The 22960-nt window shown below is 40.1% G+C and overlaps 1 protein-coding gene across 1 annotated transcript in view; it reads left to right on the forward strand.

Annotated features, from left to right (window-relative positions):
- Positions 1-21144, forward strand: part of BACE2 (beta-secretase 2) — a 113782-nt gene extending 92638 nt beyond the window's left edge. The window contains exon 9 of the mRNA XM_054468834.2: positions 13977-21144. Within this exon, the coding sequence (XP_054324809.2) occupies positions 13977-14230 (254 nt within the window). The 3' untranslated portion in view covers positions 14231-21144. The remainder of the gene's footprint in view (positions 1-13976) is intronic.
- The last annotated feature ends 1816 nt before the right edge of the window (positions 21145-22960 follow it).

The following is a 22960-nucleotide window of genomic DNA, read 5'->3' on the forward strand; positions in this document are numbered from 1 at the left end:
GATTTTTTTCTTCTAAAGATACTGGATCCTTTTATTTTCTTCCAAAATATGAATTAGGAAATTAATTTTTATAAGGACATTCCATTTTCTCAGCATCCTTATTGAATATATAATGTTTTCCCCTCTGATTTTTCCAATTTTTTTATTTAAAAAATTTATATACAGAAAAGACTAAAAATAATACCATGCTGTTCTACATATCAACCATCTAGATTTAGTAATTTTTAACATTTTGCCATATACCAGTATGTGTGTATAGGTGAGTATGTAGTTTTTGCTGAGCCATTTGCAAATAAGTTGCAGATATCATGACTTTCACCCCTAAATATATCATTATGCATTTTAAAAATAAGAACATTCTCCTATATAACCACAATACCATAATCACACCTAAAAAATTAATAATATTTGCTAAATATCATGACTATGTAGACCACACGCAGATTTCCCCAGGTGTCCCCAGAATGTTTTCATTAGCTGTTTTGCTTTTTATTTTGTTTTGGAAGGCCAGTTCTCTTGTAGAATATATCATATTCAGTTTTATCTGTTTCCTAATGATATACCGCATTGATTTTGCATCATATTTCCTTGAACTTAAGTCTAGAGGCTCAATTAGACTTGAGTTAAATGTTTTTTTGCAAGGTATCTAATGAATTTTAATAGCATCTTTGTCATGTACCAAGTCCCCATTTATGCCTGAGCCTACTTCTGACCATTCTGTTCCATTCCACTGGTCAAGTTGTCTATCCCTGGGCTAAGCTATATAGTTTTATTTTTTTTTCAGTTATAGGACAATATCTGGCAGGGACTTGACCCTTCTTATTCTTCCTCAGAGTTCTCTTGGCTACTTTTGCCCTTTTTATTCAGCTTGTTGAGATCCCTGAAAAACCCTGTTGGGATTTCTATTAGAACTGCATTGAACTTACAGAATTAACTTGAGAAGAAACCAAATCTTTACCATATCAAGTTTCCCCTATGAATGTACCAGACCTTTTCATTTGTTTAGGTCTTCTTTTATGACCTACTGCAGTGTTTTGTAATTTTGTCCAAAAAGGTTCACACATAGACTTATTCCTAAGTACCTCTTAGTTTTTACCACAAATGAGATTATTTTACATTGCATTTCTTGTGGGTTGTTGGGAATATGGGTATGCAATTTTTATATATTATATATTAATCTTCTATCCAGCCACATTGCTAAGTTCTCCTTTCTAGAAATGGTTTTTAGAGTCATTTGGATTTTCTATTAAAACAGCCATATAATCTGCAAATAATATATTTTAAATCACTTGCAATTGTTATATCTTTTATTTATATTTTTTGTGATGCCCTCTGAGACAATACTGAATACAAATGGTGATAATGGACTTTTTTGTCTTTTTTCTTACTTTAAAGAAAATATTTCTCATTTCGCACCATGGAGCATTATGCATAGGATAGGTTTGTGGAATTTCCTTCTCAGTCCTAAATTTAGGGATTCCCAGTTTCTGAAAAGTATTCAGTATGAATGGAAAAGCTTTTTGACAATTTCCACATTAAACATATGCCTACTCTATAATCAACATTCAACATTAAGCATATGCCTACTCTAGAATCCAGCAATTGTCACTCTTAGGTGTATGCAAAGGAGAAATGAGTATGTAAGTGTGCTGAGACTTAACCAGAAGGTTCACAACAGCTTTACACATAAAATAACTTAAGTAATACATACTTTAGTACTTACATAAATACATAAAACCATCACTTTTATCAAAATAGAAACATCCCAAAAGTCAACCAAAGGAAAACAGATAAACAATTGTTGACTTGCCATTCAGTGGAACACTGCACAGCAATTTTCTTTCTGCTGAAGAATGTGCTTTTGGATGTCTTTTATAAAAGACTATGAAAGGTAAATTTTATTTTGCCTCAATTCCGAATCACAGTTTAGCTATACATGGAATTCTAGATTGCCTGTGTTCCCTTAGTGTTTTGAAGGTTCAGTTTCATTGTCCTCTGGCCGTGATGATTGCTGAAGAAAAGACCCTAGTTGGTCTTAACTGTTATACGTTTAAGGGTAATCTGTTGCTTCTCCTTAGTTACCGGTAAGACTGCTTTTATTTTAAATTTCTAGTGTTCTGAATAGTGTTCTGAAGTTTCACCATGATGTGTCTAGGTATAGGGTATTTTCCCATCGTGCTATACCCTTTACACTCTCTGAATCTGACAACTGATGACTTTTGTCGTCAATCTTAGAGAATTCCCGGCCGTTACCTCTTCCACTATTGCTTCATGCACATTCTTTCTAGTCTCTTCTTCTGGATCTCTCATTTCAAGTAATGAGATTTCTCATTATTTATTTCAGGTCTCTTGACCCTTCATTTATGTTTTCCTTTCTATCTTTGCTGCATTCTGTGTAATTTCTTCAGATACATTTTATATTAGCCTAATTCTCTGTTCAGCTATGTTCAATCTACTATTTAACCTATTCATTGAGTTTTTTAAAATACTTTTACTTTTTATTATTTTTATTATTTTTGGATTCTTTAATTGTCTTTGGTTTGCGGGTCTTTTTTTTTCTTTTGAGTTTTTCATTTTGATGACTATATTTTTCATTTCTAGAAATTGTATCTCATGCTTTTCCAAATATACCATAGCCGGGCACAGTGGCTCTTACCTGTAATTCCAGAACTTTAGGAGGCCGAGGCAGGAGGATCTTTTGAGTCCAGAAGTTCAAGACCAGCCTGGGCAACTGTGTTAGTTCATTCCCATGCTGCTGTAAAGGCATACCTGGGACTGGGTAATTGATTAAGAAAAGAAGTTTAATCGGCTCATGGTTCTGCAGGTTGTACAGACTTCTGCTTCTCGGGAGGCCTCAGGAAACTTACAATTGTGGTAGAAGAAGAAAGGGAAGCAGGCACGGTCTTCACGTGGCGAGAGCGGGGGAGAGAGAGAGAGAAAGGGGGAGGTGCTCCACACTTTCGACAACCATATCTTGTGAGAACTCTATCATGAGACAATACTGGGGGGTGGTGGTAAACCATTAGAAACCACCCCCATGATCCAGTCACCTCCCACCAGGCCCCATCTCCAACACTTGGGATCCCAATTCAACATGAGATTTGGATGGGGACACAGTGCCAAACCATATCAACAACAAAGTAATACCCTGTCTACAAAAAATCAAAAGGTTAGCCAAGCGTGGTGGAGCATACCTATGGTTCCAGCTACACAAGAGGCTGAGGCAGGAAGATCACTTGAGGCCAGGAGGTCAAGACTGCAGAGAGCCATGATCATGTCACTGCCCTCCAGCCTGGGAGACAGAGCAAGACTCTGACTCTAAATAAATAAATAAACAAATATGCCAGTTAACTTTTCTATAGTGTTGTGTAACAATTTTATTGTGACTTGGATTTTCTTTATCTTCTTTTCAGTTTTTATTTAATTTAAAAGGCTATTTAATATTCAGAAGGTACGATATAGCACATAGTCCCACTCCCTCAGGGGTAATCATACTAATGCCTAAAGTCCTTCCTTTTTTTTTTTTTTTTTTTTTTGAGCCTCATAGTCTATTATATGGGTGCACCTAATTTATTTAACCAGTTCATTATTGATAGACATTTAGGTTGTTTTAAGTCTTTTGTTGTTACAAATAATACTGCAGTGAACATCATTTATATATATCATTTGCATATATGAAAGTGTACATCTAGGTTAAATTATTAGAATTGCTGAGTTAAAGGGTGTAAACATTTGTAATTTTAATGAATATGACTTTGTTACCTTCCATAGAGCTTATACTCATTGATACCTGGCCATACCTTCTCTTATAATGTAGATGATAACCTACTTGGAAATTTTGGTCATCTGACAGGTGAAAAATGATGATCTCAGTGTAGTTTTAATTTGTGTCACTTTCTATGAGTGAGATTGAGTTTCTTTTCAATGACTAAGGTCACTGTTTGTCCTTTTCTATGAACTACCCACTCATATCTTTGCCCGTTGTTTTCTGTTGGATTCTTTTTTTGTATTAATTTGTAGGAACTCTTTATGTAATGGAGTATTTAACCATATGCTTGGAGGAAAAAGAACCTATAATTTCTGTCTCAATTGTACATTTTTAAAACTTTGCTTATGACATGTTTTAGTGTAGAAAATGTTTACTTTATATATTTAAATAGTTTGATATTTTGCTTTAAGGGTCTTGGGACTACTGTTACCTTTTAAATGGCTTTCCTCACTAAAAGTGTTTTGTGACTTATTCAAGTACTTTCATGTTTAATTTAACTTGGCATAGAATGTGTGGATTAAACTTCTTTCCTCTAGGATGACTATCCCATTGTTATAACATTTATCAAATAGTTTATCTTTTTTTTTTACTTTAAATCCTAAAATTACTGCATACCAAATTCTAGTAAATATTTGGGAGATGTATATCTGTTTCTGGATTTTCTGTACTATTCCATTGATATATCTTATAGTATTAGTTCCTTTTCATTATTCTTTTTTCAGAATTTCCAACTCTTCTTTCTTAATTTTTCTTTTCTTTTATGAACTTTTGAGCCAGCCTGTTTAGTTTTTTAAAAAATTGTATTTTAATGGGTTTTTAGTCACTTTAAACACAGCTGTGGTATAATCTTGTGCACATTGTTCTATTTTTCCATCACTGATGGGGAGTTCATCTTGTTTTTGTGTCTGCTGGCTGCTCTCTCATAGTAGGCTTTTTTCTCATTTGCTTTGCAATTTTTTGTTGTGAGCTTATATTTAGAGGGAGCACACTTTTTCTTCCAAGAGAGTGCAGTGTGCCTTGGGCTGTAAAGTGTTGCTATAAAGCAATTTTGCATATGTTTCTGCTGAGTGTCCGCAGACCATGAGAATCTTGGGATTTGTATACCAGGTTCTGCGAATTTAGATGCCAGCCATGTTTGAGGTGGAGGTTTAGGGGCTCCATTTCTCATGGGAGAGTTTCTTGCCCTCCTCCCCCAACCTCTTAGTCCCTGAGCTGAGCCAGGCTTCCTTGTTGGTAGAATTTCCCAGCTCCTTTCACCAATGGGCAAGGCTTGCACAGGCATCTTGATCCCAGTGCCCACCTCCTTGGTGCCCAGGGTCAAGTCTCTCACCCCTCCTGGTCATGGGAACCCCAGCCCTAAGGCCCATTTCTGGTTGAGGAAAGTCTCTTACTTCTGGACTCAGCTATAGAGTTAAAAAGTTATATTTTATCCTCATTCCTCTTTGTTGCAGCAGGAAAAGGTTCTACCTTCACACCAGTCACTGTTTGAGGACCCCAAATCTTTGGAAGCTGCCCTTCTCTCTCAGTGTTTTATGTGTGTGTGTGTGTGTGTGTGTGTGTGTGTGTGTTTTCATGGTCATTTGTGTTTGTCTGATGACACTTAACCTAAGGGTTGGGGTGGGGGAAGCAGTGAGTGGGAGCTCCTTGATTAGAATCTCCTGGGAAGCTTTTTCAAAATACACCTGGTCAACATCCTCACGCCCTTTTCCAGCCAAGGCACAGCAGGATGGTGGTGGGTGGGAAGGTAATGGGTATTTTGGAAAAAGTTCCCCAGATGCTTCTCTTATGCTTCCCCTGCCTCTCCTCAGCCCGTTCCCACCCCTGCTGAGAATCATTACTGCAGTCAGATTGGCTGGAGGTCAGGGTGTGTTATGGCTCGGGCCAGCGTCTCATATCTGACACAGATACTAGGGACTGGAGCACTTTCAACCGCCTCTGTGTTGCTGGGCCAAGTGTCCTACGGCTACGAAAATAATAGAGTGTTAAAATTGACAACTCTCTGTTATTTTAATGTATCCAAAGCTTATGAAATACCACCCATCTCTTTTTATAGATTGAGACATTTAGCACCCAAGAGCTGTATAGATCTCAGCTTGTACAACTTGAGGCACATGATGGATTATGGCAGCCATTTGACTGTGAATTTTTCTTGCTGCAGGTTGAAAGTGGATCATCTGGTACATGCTCATGTTTAAAAATAGGAAAGTTAGCTGTTAAGAGCAGAGTTTCAGAGATACTCCTCTACCATCTACTTAGACTACAATCAAAAGATACCAAAGCCAGGGGACCCCAAAGGTGTAGATCAGGCCGCTCTGTTTCCTCATTTTACAGAAGAGAACACTGAGGGCCCCAGATATTCCATAGCTTTCACATGGTTGCAGAAAAAAAAATCTGGCTCTGGGTCCAGAAACCCTATCCTGAAACTCCAGAATGTTCTTCTAAGTAAACCATGCCTACTCAGAAAGCATTTCAGTACCAGATAATCAGTGTGGCGGGACAGTTCTCATTATTTTGTATGCTATAGGGAAAAAGACCTGACCATTATAATTTTTATCCTTGGTAAAATTATAGATCTTCCACAGGCACTCATTATCAACCAGATCCTGACCTTTCAGAGAAAATACACAATTAAAATTGTAACTCGAGACATTGATGAAAGAATTAAAAATAACAATTTAGTAACAGTGGACACTTAGACGTAGCACCGATCTTAGCCCAGGACTGTACTAAGTGCTTAACATCTATTAACTTGATTGTTCTGACAAGACTGACTTGTAGGGGCTGTTATTACCTTCATTTTATAGATGACAAAACTGAGGGTCAAAGAAGTTAAGTAACTTGGCCCAGATCACACAGCTTGTATGTGGGAGCTAGGATTGGAACCCCAGAAGTCTGGCCCTAGGTTCATGGTCTCACCCACTGCATACAATGGCCTCTCATAAATCAATCCAGTATAAAACATTAGAATCTGCTTTAAAACCATAGAATTACTAGCGTAAGTAATAAATGTAGAGACCGTGCGGTGAATGGCATTCCTGGAAAAAGCCCCCAGAAGGAATTTTAAATCAGCTTTCGTCTAATCCTGAGCAGCTAGTTAGCAAATATGAGAATACAGTTGTTCCCAGATAATGCTTTATGTGTGACCATCTTAAACTGGCGCTGCTTTTCAAAAACTTAAAAACAAAATCCATGACTCTTTTAATTATAAAAGTGATACATGTCTACTCGGGAGGCTGAGGTGGTGGGAGGATGGCTTGAGCTCAGGAGTTTGAGGCTGCAGTGTGCTACTATCATGCCTATAAATAGCCACTGCATTCCAGCTTGGGCAACATACCCAGGCCCTATCTCAAAAAAATAAAAAGTAATACATCTACATTGAAGAAAATTAATTTTATTGGGGTTTTTTTGCATTTTTATTATACACAGCACACACAGCACATATGAAAAAATGGGTATGAACTCAGGCATTCAACTGGAAGAACAGTACTAAAATCAATGTCCATGTAGTCAGCGTGACTGAGGTTGGTTTGTTTTTTCTTTTTTCTTCTCTTCTCTTTTCTTTTTTTTGAGACGGAGCTTTGCTCTTGTTGCCCAGGCTTGATTGCAATGGCGTGATCTCAGTTTACTGCAATCTCTGCCTCCCGGGTTCAAGGGATTCTCCTGCCTCAGCCTCCCGAGTAGCTGGGATTACAGGCATGTGCCACCACGCCTGGCTAATTTTGTATTTTTAGTAGAGATGGGGTTTCTCCATGTTGGTCAAGCTGATCTTGAACTCCTGACCTCAGGTGATCTACCTGCCTCGGCCTCCCAAAGTGCTGGGATTACAGGCATGAGCCACCGAGCCCAACCTCGGTCTTTCTTTTCTAATCTCAATGAGATTATAACAGATGTGCTATTCTTTGACATGCTTTGACTATCTTATTCTTTTGACTTTTTAAAACAGCTTTGTTGGGATATAATTGGTGTAAAATAAACAGTTCATGTTGAAAGGATACAGTTTGATAAGTGTTATATGTGTGCGCACCTTCAAAACCATCACCACGAGCAAGATAGTGATCATATGCCTGAGCTGTTTTCCCTGCCTCCCAGGTCCTATGGACCCCGTGCCTTTCCCAGGAAACCACTGACCTGCCTTCTGTCACTGTAGACTAGTTTGTATTTGTTAGAATTTTATATAAATGAAATCATACAGTATGTATTCCATTTTGTCTGACTGCTTTCACACAATAAAATTATTTTGAGGTTCATCTATAATGTTTCATGTTCTAAAGTTCATTTTTATTGCAGATCAATTAGGCATTATAGTTTCCTCATCCCCATACACCTGTTGATGAACTTTTGGATTGTTGCCAAGTTTTGGGTTTTTTGGCAATTATAAATAAAGCTGTTATCAACAATAGCATGCACATCCTTGGACATATATATTGTTTTTTATTTCTCCTGGATAAACACCTAGGAGTAGAATGGTTGAGTTACGTAACATGTATGTTTCACTTCTTAAAAAGCTGCCAAACTCATTTTCAAAGTTGGCTGTATTATGTCACATTCCTGCCAGCAGTGTATGAAAGTTCCAGTTGTTAAACATCCTCACCAACATTTGATATGGTCAGTATTTTCATTTTAATAGGTATTAATATTTAGTGGTCTCATTGTGGTTTTAATTTGCATTTCCCTAATGACTAATAATCCTGAATATCTTTTCATGTGCTTTTTTGCCATTCATGCATCTTTTTAAATGAAATGTCTTTTCAAATGTTCTTGCCCATTTTTGTATAGGGTTGTTTGTTTTCTCATTGAGTCCTCAGAGTTATTTATATGTTAAGAATACAAGTCCTTTATCAGAAATTTGGCTTGCAAATATTTTTGCCAAGTCTTTTTAGTCTGTTAATATTTTCTATTAAAGAGGAGAAGTTCTTACTTAATTTTGATAAAATCCACTTTTTTCCTTTTACAAATTGTGCTTTCGGGTATTATAGCTAAGAAATTTTTCGCCTAACCCCAGGACACAAAGATTTTATATATATATAAAAATATATATATAATGGAGATGGGGTCTCGCTCTGTCACCAGACTGGGGTACAGTAGTGTGAGCATAGTTCATTGCAGCCTCCATCTCCTGGCCTCAAGTGATCCTCCTACCATAGTCGCCTAAAGTGCTGGGATTATAGGCATGAGCCACCACCACACCTGGCCACAAATGTGTTATTTAGTTTCCAAATAATTAGGGATTTTTCCAGAAGCTTTCTGTTATTCTAATTTTACCTCGGTGTGGGCATGGAATATAGTTTTTATGAATTGAATCTTTTGAAATTTATTGAAACTTGTTTCATCGTCCAGAATATAGTCTATCACGGTAAATATTTCTTGTGCTCTTGAAAACAATGTATATTCTGCTATTATGGGTGGATTATTTTATAATAGTTTGATCAAGTTAGTTGATAGTGTTGTTTAGGTATTCTATATCATAACTTATTTTCTGTCTACTTGCTCTATTATTGAGAAAGGGATATTGGAATCTCTGGCTATATTTGTGGATTTTGTCTATTTCTCTTTGCATTTTCATCAATCTTGCTTTATGTATTTTGAAATACTATTATTAGGTACATAAACATTAGGATTTTTACGTCCTGTTTATGAAGGGAACAGTTTATCGTTGTGATAAACTGTAGTTTATCATAAAAAATTACCTCTAGTAATTTTTTATCTGTATCTATTCTGTCTAATAATATAGCCACTCTGAATTTCTTTTGATAAGCATTAATATGATAGTTTTTTTCCATCTGTTTAGTTTTAACATTTTGAGTCTTTACATTAAAAGCGAGTTTCCTGTAGGGAGAATATACTTGGATCTTGCTTTTTATCTAATTTAGCAGTTGTGGTGTTTTTTAGTTGTGATGTTTAGGCCAGAGATCACAAACAACAGTCTATAGGCTGAATCCAGCATGTAGCTTGTTTCTGTATGGCCTGTGAGGTAAGAATAGTTTTTAAATTTTTAAAGGGTTGAAAAAAATCAAAAAGAAGCTAACCTAAAAAGCTTAACATATTTACTATCTGGCCTTTTATGGAAAAAATTTGCCAAATGCTGGTTTAGACTATTTATATTTAATGTATGATTGATATGTCTGTGTTTAACCAGTAACACAAGAAAGAAAACTATTTTTCTTTTTGTCTCATTTGTTCCATTTTTTCCCTTTTTTCCTTTTTTGCTGCCTTCTTTTGGATTATTTTCTATTTCTTTATATCTCCTTGGCTAGTTTATTAGCTATAACTCTATATTGTGAAATTTTAGTGGTTGCTTTAGGATATGTAGTGTAAATTTTTTAACTGACCACAGTCTACCACTTCATATAGTCTAAGAGCCTTACAACAATAGGCTTCCATTTCTTGCCTTTGGTCCTTTGTGCTATTGTCATCCATTTCACCTATGCCTGTATTATAAGCCACCCAGCAATTGTTATAATTTTTGCTTTAATTGGTTAACTATCTTTGTAAATATTTAAAATTAAAAGTAAAGATTTTATAACTACTATATAGTTCCTGCTTCTGGTGTTCATCATTCTTTTGTGTAGATTCAAGTTTCCTTCTGATGTCCTTTTTCTTCTGCTTGAAGAACTTTCTGTAGTGGAAATCTGTGATGAGTTCTCTCAGCTTGTGTATGACTGAAAACATTGTTATTTCTTCTTCATTTTTAAGATATTTTTGCTGGGTATAGAGTTCTAGGTTGACAGGGCTTCTTCTACCCCCAGTACTTTAAAGATGTTACTCTTTTGTCTTCTAGTTTGCATTGCTTCCAACATGGAATCATCTATAATCCTTATTATTATTCATTTGTAGATAATATTTCTTTTTTCTCTCTCCTTGCTTTTAAGAAATTTTCTCTTTATCACTGGTTTTCAGCAGTGCACTGTTATAATCTATGTCATGTTTCTTGTGTTTGGGGTCCTTTGGGCTTCTTGGATCTGTGGGTTTATAGTTTCATAAAATTTGGAACATTTTTGGTTTTTTCAAATATTTTTTGCCTCACAATCCCTTCTTCCTTTTGAGTACTCTGATTACATGATTTAGCAGCTTGATGTTGTCCACAGTTTACTGATGTTCTCTCTCTCTCTTTTTTTTTTCAGTTTTTTCTCTCTGCTTCATTTCTATTGTTTTGGTTTTTTTAAATTCATTAGTCTGTTTTTCTGCAGTGTATAATCTGCTCTTACAACCATCCAGTATATTTTTCATCTCACATATTATAATTTTTATCACTAAAAATTTGATTTAGATCTTTAATATCTTCTGTGTCTCTATTTAACATGGTTAACATTTTCTCTGGCATCCTGAGTAGAATACAGTTATAATAAATATCTTGATATCCTGCCTGCTAATTCTATCATCTGTGCCATTTCTTACTAAGTTCCAATTGATTGATTTTGTTCCCTATTATGAACTGTGTTTTCCTGCTTCTTTGCATAATTAGTGCTATAGAATAAATGTTTATGTCCTGCCAAAATTCTTATGTTGAAACCTATCAGGGGAACCTGCCCCCGATAATTCAACGTTATTTCACGTAGGTTCTTTTCTATTTCCTTAAGTGTCAGCCAGTCTGAGAAATAAGGGGAAAGAGTACAAAAGAGAGAAATTTTAAAGCTGGGCGTCCAGGGAAGACATCACATGTCGGCAGGCTCGTGATGCCCCCTGAGCCGCAAAACCAGCAAGTTTTTGTTAGTGATTTTCAAAAGGGGAGGGAGTGTACGAATAGGGTGTGGGTCACAGAAATTACACGCTTCACAAGGTAATAAAATATCATAAGGCAAATGGAGGCAGGGCAAGATCACAGGACCACAGGACCGGGGTGAAATTAAAATTGCTAATGAAGTTTCGGGCACCATTGTCATTGATAACATCTTATCAGGAGACAGGGTTTGAGAGCAGACAACCTGTCTGACCAGAATTTATTAGGCGGGAATTTCCTTGTCCTGATAGGCCTGGGAGCTCTATGGGAGACTGGGGCTTATTTCATCCGTTATCTACAACTGTAAAATACAGACGTTCCCAGAGCGGCCATTTCAGGGACCTACCCCTAGGAACACATTCTTTTTATCAGGGCTGTTCCTTGCTGAGAAAAAGAATTCAGCGATATTTCTCCTATTTGCTTTTGAAAGAAGAGAAATATGGCTCTGTTCTGCCCAGCTCTCAGGCAGCCAGACCTAATGGTTATCTCCTTTGTTCCCTGAACATCGCTGTTATCCTGTTCTTTTTTCAAGGTGCCCAGATTTCATATTGTTTAAACAATTTGTGCAATTAACGCAATCATCACAGGGTCCTGAGGCGACATACATCCTCAGCTTACGAAGATGACGGGATTAAGAGAGTAAAGACAGGCATAGGAAATCACAAGAGTATTGATGGGGGAAGTGATAAATGTCCATGAAATCTTCACAATTTATGTTCAGAGATTGCAGTAAAGACAGGTGTAAGAAATTATAAAAGTATTAATTTGAGGAACTAATAAATGTCCGTGAAATCTTCACAATTTATGTTCTTCTGCCATGGCTTCAGCCAGTCCCTCTGTTCGGGGTCCCTGACTTCCCGCAATAGAAACCTAATCTCCAAGGTGATGGTGTTTGGAGTTGGGGCCTTTGGAAGGTGATTAGGTCATGAGGGCAGAGCTTTTCTTTGTAAATGGAATTACTGCCCGTTATTAAAGACGGTCCAAGAGAGCTCCCTTGTCTCTTCCACCATGTAAAGACATAGCAAGAAGATCATTATCTACAAACCAGGAAATGGGGGTGTAGATTGACTGCAGGGTGCATCCCTCTGTTCTCAGGTGTTGGGAGGCTTTTGTGCAGGGTGCATCCCTCTGTTCTCAGGTGTTGGGAGGCTCTTGTGCAGGGTGCATCCCTCTGTTCTCAGGTGTTGGGAGGCTCTTGTGCAGGGTGCATCCCTCTGTTCTCAGGTGTTGGGAGGCTCTTGTGCAGGGTGCATCCCTCTGTTCTCAGGTGTTGGGAGGCTCTTGTGCAGGGTGCATCCCTCTGTTCTCAGGCGTTGGGAGGCTCTTGTTCATTGCCTTTCTTTTTCAGTGCACTTAGGAAAGCCATATTATGACAGAATCCACGTTAGCAAGAAAATGCAGTCACTTTGCAAAGTAATCAAGCCTGTTTTCCTCTGATTTTAAAACCATTCTTTTCAGGTCATTATCCCATTGTTATTTTGACTTTTTCTTTCCTCAATTGAAAAGGGTATTATTTGGCAGCTCTGAAGATCTTGAGGCTTTAGTTATAGAAAAATCAGATGCTTAGCAGTGTTATTTTCTGGTGCCAAAATATTCATTTCTGTGATTAAATATAGGAAAAATGGGTAATGAGGCCTATTTCTTTTACGTATTACAAGTAAAGCTTAAGATCCCATATTCCTGAAAGGGGCAGAGAAGCCTAGTGTAGGGAAAGGAAGTCTACGGATAATCCACAAACTGGCTTTAAGAAATCATCTCAACTTCCTTCTTGGTTTGAAGTTATTCAAGAGTCTCTAGCAGAAGTCACCGGGTGACTTTTAACTGTTTCTCTTTGTCACCAGTGATGTCATGAATTAGGTGTTGCGTTCACTTACTGCTCCTGGCTGTTGATGAGACCTAGGATAAGAGTGGGGCAGGGAGGGTCTCTCAAGCCAGCCTGACCCTGGGAGGTCTCACAACCCACTAAGACTATGAGTCAGGCTGGTATGAGGTCCCAATCTGTTGTAGAATCCATGGTAGAGAGTGAACTCAGGTTGACTCCACCAGGGAAAATTCCCCATGACACAGGCAGGTCCAACTGAGCTTTCTGCGGTGAACTCTCCTTCTCTTTCTCCTCTTTTTTCATCTCCACTGAGGAAGCACAACCTACGCAGCTGTCACGACCAGGTGCTGACCTACACTCTCACCTGTGTAGTACTGCAGTGTCGCTGGCCTTCCATGAAGCACAGGGTGCTTCCATATGTGCCCTGCTGCAGTTCCCCTCCACACCTAGGCTCAGTACCCACACACCTTAAAACACGTCGTCGTTCCAGTTTGCAGGGACTGGACCCCCAAAGGCACGCTGAGCTGTGCTTCCTGAGCTGTCTAAGCCACTGGGACCTCAGTGGACTTTAACTGTGGTTTAATAAACCAAGGGGTTCTGTCTGTGTCCAATGTGAGAGGTGGACCGCTCATTTCACAGCTGTGGATTTTCCCTTTCTGTCTCCCCAGAAATTGCAGGTGCTGCAGTGTCTGAAATTTCCGGGCCTTTCTCAACAGAGGACGTAGCCAGCAACTGTGTCCCCGCTCAGTCTTTGAGCGAGCCCATTTTGTGGATCGTGTCCTATGCGCTCATGAGCATCTGTGGAGCCATCCTCCTTGTCTTAATCGTCCTGCTGCTGCTGCCGTTCCGGTGTCAGCGTCGACCCCGTGACCCTGAGGTCGTCAATGATGAGTCCTCTCTGGTCAGACATCGCTGGAAATGAATAGCCAGGCCTGACCTCAAGCAACCATGAACTCAGCTATTAAGAAAATCACACTTCCAGGGCAGCAGCCGGGATCGACAGCGGCGCTTTCTCCTGTGCCCGCCCGTCTTCAATCTCTGTTCTGCTCCCAGATGCCTTCTAGATTCACTGTCTTTTGATTCTTGATTTTCAAGCTTTCAAATCCTCCCTACTTCCAAGAAAAATAATTAAAAAAAAAAAAACTTCATTCTAAACCAAAACAGAGTGGATTGGGCTGCAGGCTCTATGGGGTTCGTTATGCCAAACTGTCTACATGTGCCACCAACACAAAACAAAACCAAGCCTTGGCTCATTCTCTTCTCTCTTCAATCTCTGGAAAAATAAGTGCATATAGTTGATAACCCCTCTTAGCTTACAGGAAGCTTTTTGTATTAATCGCCTTTGAGGGTATTTTGCGCCAGACCTCAACCTGGGTCAAAGTGGTACAAGAAGGCTTGCAGTATGATGGCAGGAGAATCAGCCTGGGGCCTGGGGATGTAACCAAGCTGTACCCTTGAGACCTGGAACCAGAGCTGCAGGCCCCTTTTGTGGGTTTCTCTGTGCTCTGAATGGGAGCCAGAATTCACTAGGAGGTCATCAACCAATGGTCCTCACAAGCCTCTTCTGAAGATGGAAGGCCTTTTGCCCGCTGAGGTAGAGGGGAAGGAAATCTCCTCTTTTGTACCCAATACTTGTGTTGTATTGTTGGTGCGAAAGTAAAAACACTACCTCTTTTGAGACTTTGCCCAGGGTCCTGTGCCTGGGTGGGGGTGCAGGCAGCCTTGACCACGGCTGTTCCCCTCACCCAAAAGAATTATCATCCCAACAGCCAAGACCCAACAGGTGCTGAACTGTGCATCGACCAGGAAGAGTTCTGTCACCAAGCTGGCCACTATCACATATGCTTACTCTTGCTTAAAATTAATAAATCATGTTTTGATGAGAAAAAACTATTCTATTTCACTAGCTTAGTTGTCTCTTTTTCCAAATCTTCTCTGGAAGTAGGTTGGCTATTACCCTTTTGGGAAACAGGGAAATGGCCTGATGCCCATATTTCTGACCAGCTGTCAGGGAAGGAAGATGCGAGATGTGCAGAAGACACGAGGTAACGTCTACTTATCCCCGTGCTTCGAAGCCGTGTGTTTCCCTTTGCAGAACTGGTTAGGCTCAAGCATACCCATCCAATCAGCTTAAATTGTTTAGCAGTTGACCTCTGTGCTTCTTCCTTTGAGGGTGTTTAATCTTTGGTAACAGGTGTGCAGTGGTAGCCTTATTTGGGGGGCAGTCCCTACTTTCTGTCACTTATTGAGGCCTTTGCCAAAGAAAAGTGGAAGCCGTTTCCTTGACATAGCCTTATATGACCTGATGTCATTAGGAGAAGAGTTAAAAGACAGTATCCCCTCTCTCCTGCTTGTGTGCCAAGTTCAGTGTTCCCTTTGCATTTCTTTTGGGGTGGGTTGGCTATATTACAGAATTCCACCAAAAGTGCTAAGTGTCCCCTCCTGCAGAAGTATCGTTTGTATTCACAGTAGGCTACGTGTGGATGTTTCAGCCATCTGCTGTGCTCCCTGGGTCCCCAGGTCACCACCATACTGAGAAATATAGAACTCTGCTAAAGAGACGTGGAGCCACGTCGGCTTGTCATGGTGTCCTGGAAGACTCTCCAGCAGCCAGAAGAACCTTCTGCGCTGTTTTCACTAGAGAAGATTTGAGTTGCAGCCTCTTGGAAGGAACATGACGGCACAGAACAGGAGGAGGGGGCTCTTGTATCAGGGCCCGTTGTCACGTCTGCTCTCAGCTTGTTGAGAACTCATAATCTCAGAATGCATTTCACACGGAGAGATGTCTGGAAATCCAATTCTCATCCCATTGGCTTTTTCCATGGTTGCTGTTTTGTGGGCCGCTTTGCACAGGAGTGAAGCCAACACCCCTAGATTGTACCTTCACCTTGCTGTGAAAAATTCAAACCCCTGAAATAAGAGGAGGGAATCGCAGGCATGCCCTGATTAGTTTTCCTGCTTATTTCTTCATACAGGCATCTTCTGTTCCGTTGCATTGTGTTAGGTTTCAGAGGCGGGGAGCTTCCTCCTGCAGCAGATGAACAGGCATAGTTCTTAAAATACAGGAAAGTAACAAGTGAGGTTTCCAGGTAGAGTAGGTGAGTGAAGTTTGCCGTCATGCTCTGTATTTCATATCAGATTTCTTTATCTTTTCATATCGCATGTCATTGGATGTGACATTTTGATGAAAATACTGAAACTACAAAAGCATAACTTAGCAACAAAATGAGATAGACAATTGAATGTGGGACATTTTTCTGGCATGCCTTGCTGCTGAAAATCGGACTTCCAGTCAAAACCCTGTTAGTGACACCCACCTCCTCCAGTTATGCAAATTGATGCTTAGCTTGGCAAGCCTTCAAGGAGGTTTGCTTGGAACAGGAAAGGAATTAACAACCCTTTGAGGGTGTCATTTTTACCTTGTAATACACTGTGGAAAATTCTGGAAGACGGTCCTTGCCTGAAAAGGTGCAACTTAGCATTAGATTGTTATCAGAAACCTTGTCAAGTCTGATGGGAAATGAATAGATGCTGCTTTATTTTCTTGATAACTTCTTTGGAAGTCTGAAATGAAATCCTGCCTTCAGTAACTGAAACCATTTATTAAAAATAGCAAGAAACGAGATGGGGACCAATTCTATTTTTATTCTTGGGAATTTAAAAGAGCCACAAGTGATTGGTGTCCAATCTCCCAGTGTGCACTATTTTGTATTTCTCCTGAACCAAAACCAAGTACTTAGCACTCAAGAAACAGATGCCCTGTGTGTGACCGTGGGGAATGTTTTTCTACAACAGGTTCCACTTCTGAACACTTGGAAGGACCTTGCCTGATTCATGGTGAAACACAGAGGTTTGGGTTGGAGATAAATTTGGGGTCAGTTACTGTTCAAAACTGTGAAAGTAGTTCCCAGGAAGACAGCATTAATGACTCTGCAGTGCTTTGGGTAATAGATTTTGAAAAGCAGTTGTGAGTTGGGGATTCCATCATTTTATTTAAGAGGTGAAGAGGGATTTAATTATTTAATACTCCGGGCGCAAACTTGTTAAATTCCTCTTTCCCTGTCCCACTTGGTGGAGCTGCCACGTGTGGTTCAGTTCTAAGTTCTGGACTAATGCCACTCGATATCATTGGGAATAAATCACTGTTCAACAGTCTGTTCCACAAACAACAGTAATTGAATTTCACAGACTTTATCCTGATGAGTGGAAATCAAATAATCGAGTGGAATCCCTATGTGTTCTCTCTTGCACAAACTTATTAGACTTGATTAGAAAACTGTTTGGAGGAAAAACTTGCCACTAAGTTTTTTTGTTGTTGTTTTGTTTTTTTTGAAAAACGACCCAACACCATAAAGTGTAAATTAGCGGTTTTGGCCAAGAGAGGTACTAGATTTTTTTAATGCCAAGAAAAGTCCATGCCACAGAAGTTATTGTGTATGTCTCTAGGGAGTTTTAAGAATTTCACATTTGAACTTTATAGCTGTTTACCAATTAAATGGCAAGCTGGAAAAATACATTTTGGGAGGGGTAGAAAGAATAAGAATATAATTAAAGGTGTGCTAACAAAATAAGCAGCACATATTCTTTCAGAAAATGCAGTTTAAGCCGGGCACGGTAGCTCATGCCTGTAATTCCAGCACTTTGGGAGGCCGAGGCAGGTGGATCACCTGAGATCAGGAGTTTGAGACCAGCCTGGACAACATGGTGAAACCCCGTCTCTACTAAAAATACAAAAAATTAGCCAACAGTGGTGGTGCGTGTCTGTAATCCCAGCTACTTGGGAGGCTGAGGCAGGAGAATCGCTTGAACCGGGGAGGCGGAGGTTGTAGTGAGCCGAGATTGCACCACTGCACTCCAGCCTGGGCAACAGAGCAAGACTCCATCTCAAAAGAAGAAGGAAAATGCAGTTTCATTCCAGCCATCCTTAGATTTCTTTTCCCCTTAAAGTGGCTGAATCCATTGGAGATGTGATTTATTTTGCAGATCCACCAATTCCAAACTTCAGGAATATTCAAGTGGGAGTCATGTGTAAGTGACAAGCTTTGACAAAGGGAGAGACTGTGGCCGGGCGGCCCGGGTGTTGCCCACATGGAGCAAGGATTGGTTCATTCAACAGATGGAGAGTACAGAATGGCTGGGACCTGGGAAGTTCCAGAATCTGAAAAGAGGGCAGGGCAAGGAGCCAGAAGAGAGGTCCCACCCCTCAGTTGGCAGTGGGGCATGGAGGTCCGCACCAGCCAAGAACGTCCCCAGGATGCTGTGGGCACCTCATTTCACCCCGCATTTTTGGCACAGTCTACTTTTTAGGTATTTTCTAAAGGAACTTCTTAGGATTGATTATTTGTCAGAGGAACAATTAGGCCAAGAGAAACTTGCTTGACAGCCATGTGTAAAACACGTCTGTCCTAATAAAACTAGAGATGTCTCAAGACCCAAGCAGGACACAGGCAGATTCAAGGTCGTGCACCTGGAAGTTCTTAGGGGAGGGTCAAGCAACTGAGGCCAAAGGGGGCTGGTAAAGTGGCTTGTGGTGTCTGAGCATCTGGAAGGCTCCTGGCAGCAGTTACCCTGATAGTGTCGTTGAGAGGCACAGCAGCTGGGCCCTCACCGTTTCCGCCAGCACTGCTGAGCCAGCCCAGCCCATGCATTCCGAACATCCGACAGCTTCTTTCTCCAGAATGTCTTGTCAGACACTTCCAGGAAAGGAGCTCCCTCCTGTCTCACTGCTGTTAGCGTGGGAGCCCTGCTCCCTGGGCTCCACGTCCCTGGAAGGTCCATGTTGTCCTGGAGCACACCCAGCCCCATTCAGGGTCAGTGCAGGACGGAACAGGGAATCTGCATTTCAGTAAGCTCTCCAGGTGAGGCTTGAGAGCAGAAACTACGGCTTTCAGATGTGAGCAGGCTCCCTGGGCTGTTGGTGTCACCCTAGAGGTGGGCGAAGGCTGTTAGCCACATATGTGGAATGTGGAAGTAAGAACATAGCCACGCTGCTTAGTGCTGCCAGCAAAACCTCAAGTTGCATCAGTGGCTGGAATCTATCACAGGTGTTGAGGATACCTAACTCCCACCAATAAATACAGTATTTTCTTCCCTGCCCTGAGCTTCCTCTGGGTTTCTTATCATCAGCTATTACACACAGATGTCCAGTGCTTCCAAACTAAATTGTACTGTATAACTTTTACATCACACTTGTGTGCTTAAAAAGTATGCAGTGGATAGTGGCTGGGCCAAGAGACATCACAAAGCTTCCTGATAAATTCGAATCCAGCCACGGCAAGAGCAACGTGTGGATACCTGGTCCCTGATGCTTGGGTGCCCCGTTGAGCCTCGGGTACTTCTTGGACACTATTGTGAGAGCAGCCATCCTGGTATCTCTGCCAGCATCTCAGGAAAGGGTGTGATGGTAAAATATCTGTCTCTTCTCCGGGAATCAGGGCAGCCCTGAGAAGTGAGCAGTTCCCTTCACAGATGGGTAATTATTTGTGTAAGACCAACCAGATAAAGTCCAAACTGTGTAGAACACACGTGTGCCTCACACATAGCCATCTGAGTAAAATATTTTTTCCAATATAGATTTATAATTAGAAAAGATAGATTTATAATATAGATTTCAGTAAGTTGGGCACAGCTGTCACTTTCGTGGTATCAATAAAAGGCTAGAAAACTTGAGTGTCCTTGGCAGCCTAGCCTTTGACATTGATGTTTTTCCATAGGATTTTCTTCATTTGGGTTGGAATAAAAATGCATTTTTATTCACAAGGCATGGACAGATAAAAATATCATGAGCAGGGAAGTGTCTCCAAAGGTCAGGACTTATGTTTTTCTGTTGAGTGCTATATGTGGAGGTTGTTGCAAGTTCCCCGATATGAGTATGGTTTCGCTTGCTACATTGTGCCTATTGAAGTAAAATTTTACACAAGCCTTGCATTTCTAAGATTAGTGTTCCCGAATGAAACGTTAAGAAAACATTAAAAGATTATCTCCTTTTTAAGATGGAGGGAAAAAAGTGAACAAAGCTAATTAATCTATAATGAAAACTGCACAAAATAACATTTCTTAAGAAATTTAATACAATTGTGTGTTCTTTGTTGCTAGTGGTATAAAACGAGATTTTTTTCCTCATTTTTCTAATTGTAGATGTCATCTCTCTCATTTATATCAGTGAGGTTTGAAATTCTGTGTAGCAGTTACTGAGCACTTATGAGAGGGCAGCGAATGAATGAGATTTGTCATGTGTTAATAAAAGCTGAATTTTTATAATCTGAAATGATGTATTTTCTACTATTGCTGTTAATTTGCATTGTTAAAAATTCTTAAAGTTTAATATGTTATGTTCAGTCATTGAAAGTGACCACTCATTTTTTTCTTAAAGTTGATGACTTTTCTGCTGTGCTAGAGTCAGTATTTCGCTTCTGGCAGGAGAGCTGCAAACTGTGTATTCTCAAACAGATGCAAAAAGTAGTGCTTTGCAAAATGTTAGTTTTCTGTTTTTCTCAGATTAACATCCTTTAATACAAGTTTCTTAAGTGTAACTTGTATTTCTGAAAATGCTTAAATTATTTTATATTTCCCTTTGGGAATTTTGTTCTATTTCCAGCACGCTGATTTGATTTAAAAATGTAATAAGACCAAGAGTTGGAGTAAAGGGATATTCATTCCATGTTAAAAGTGGTTTCGTAGCTACTGACAAATGTCTGAACTATTATTGTGTCCTTCAAAACTGGAGTTTTCTAAAATAATCTTATTTTTATACTTGTATGTTCCAGCAATTTAAGATATATAGCATTGAAAGGGAAATAAAACATTTTTGTTTATTTGAATAAATAATACTCCCAACCTGTTGCTTTTGGAATGTTTTGTAAATACTTCTCTTGAGTCACATGTCTGGCGGTCCATTATGTCCACTCCTTCATTGTGGGTTCCTGGAAAATGTCAAGGATAAAATGGAATGGAAGGGAGGGTTCAGGCTCAATCATTAAGATGCAAAACATGCTGAAAGTGGGGAGGGTAAAGTGCTTTAGAATCTGGAAACCCTACAGGTGGAAAGAAAACACCTGTAGAGAAGAAACTCAGTAAGCACATTTCAGCAGTCTTAAGGATGGGACAGATGGTTTAGCTTGGTCCTGGGGACTGAGGGTGACCAGGTTGGCAATGCCTGTGTGCAGTCACTCCCGTGATCACCCTGCAGGGAGATGACGTTCTACCATTTCACAGACGAGAAACCATCTCTGAGTCACCTGCCCAGAAAAACACAGCTAAAAAGTGGGGAGGAACGCAGCTCTGTTCCCCTCCAACAGCCCGGCTCTTTCTCTGCACTACACTCTGGTCCATCCGCCATCCTGAACTACACTTTCAGAGCCTAATGCATCACTTGTGCCAGAAGAATCCAGTTTAGTGGTCAGTCTCTAGAGAGGGGTGTGCACCAATTTGGGCACAGCAGAAGTACTTAGTGAATGAAATGAACATCATCCATGAGCCATGATCTAGCTGCTACGCCAATCCTTTAAATACACACTGCTTTCAATGACTAGACACTTTTTGTCTGACAATATCCAAATGAGGAGAAAAGAAAGAATCTCCAACCATTAGGAGGTAAAGTGATAGTTACTGGAGAAACAGAGTAGGATATCTGCTTTCTAGTAAGAAGGAGATGATTTATCCTATTTCACCATCCCTAAGCTGGAGGGGACACAACGGATGGGATTTTCACAAGTCTGTCACTAGGTGGTGATGTTGTAAAGCATTAACGTTTGTGCCTCTTTCCCCATTCTGTGTAGCTTTCACAAAGCAGCTTTTTATCAAGTATGGGTATGTAAGTAGACTACATCCCAGAGCTTTTTCATTCTGTTCTTTATAGAATCTGAAAAAATAGGCCAGCTAGAGGTGTACTCAATCTTAGAGGCAACCTCCTAATACACATTTCCAGCCCTGGCCTCTACCTGGGTTTTTAGACTTGTATCTGCAAGTTCCTTCTGGACGTGTCTGCTTGGCCATCACTGGGAAGGAAACTGAGGCACAGAGGTGCTATAAAGTCTCCAGGTTCTTCTGTAAATGACAGCCAGATTCGAAACACCAGTGTGTCTGGTTACCAGGCACGAGCTCAATCATTATGCCATTGCCTTTTTGAGGTTAAAGTTTTAAAATTACATATGCTAAAATCAAAATGCTACGAGGAAAAAATATTGGGGAAAATATTTGTAACAAATATAAGGGCAGAAGCTGACATTTATCGAACAGCAAATTCTGGCCATGCATCCTGCCATTTCATCCTCAGAACAACCCACAACGAGGTGCACGTGGTACTAAAAACATTTTAAAACCGAAGGTTGGAAGACGGGGCTGCACCAAGGACAGGCTCAGGGAAATCGGGAGGTCCAGGGAGGGGAGAATCTCACCCCACAGGATGAGATGCCACAGGCCAAAGGCTTAGGCGTCATCGCAGTAAAAAATGTAAAAACAAAAAGATCTACTGTCTTCAGCATACACAGATTGTACAGAAATAAGCCAAATGTATTATTTTCTGTATTTGATGCTGTGATAGCTGGAGCCCTGTTGACCCTGAAGGGACTGCCTCTCTCAGGGTTGGCTAATTCTTAGAGAAAGTCAACGACTCCCCTGGGAGCCTGCCTTTCAGATGCAAACCCCCCAAACC

The sequence above is a fragment of the Pongo pygmaeus genome, chromosome 22 (genome assembly GCF_028885625.2).
Source record: "Pongo pygmaeus isolate AG05252 chromosome 22, NHGRI_mPonPyg2-v2.0_pri, whole genome shotgun sequence".
Taxonomy (NCBI): Eukaryota; Metazoa; Chordata; class Mammalia; order Primates; family Hominidae; genus Pongo; species Pongo pygmaeus.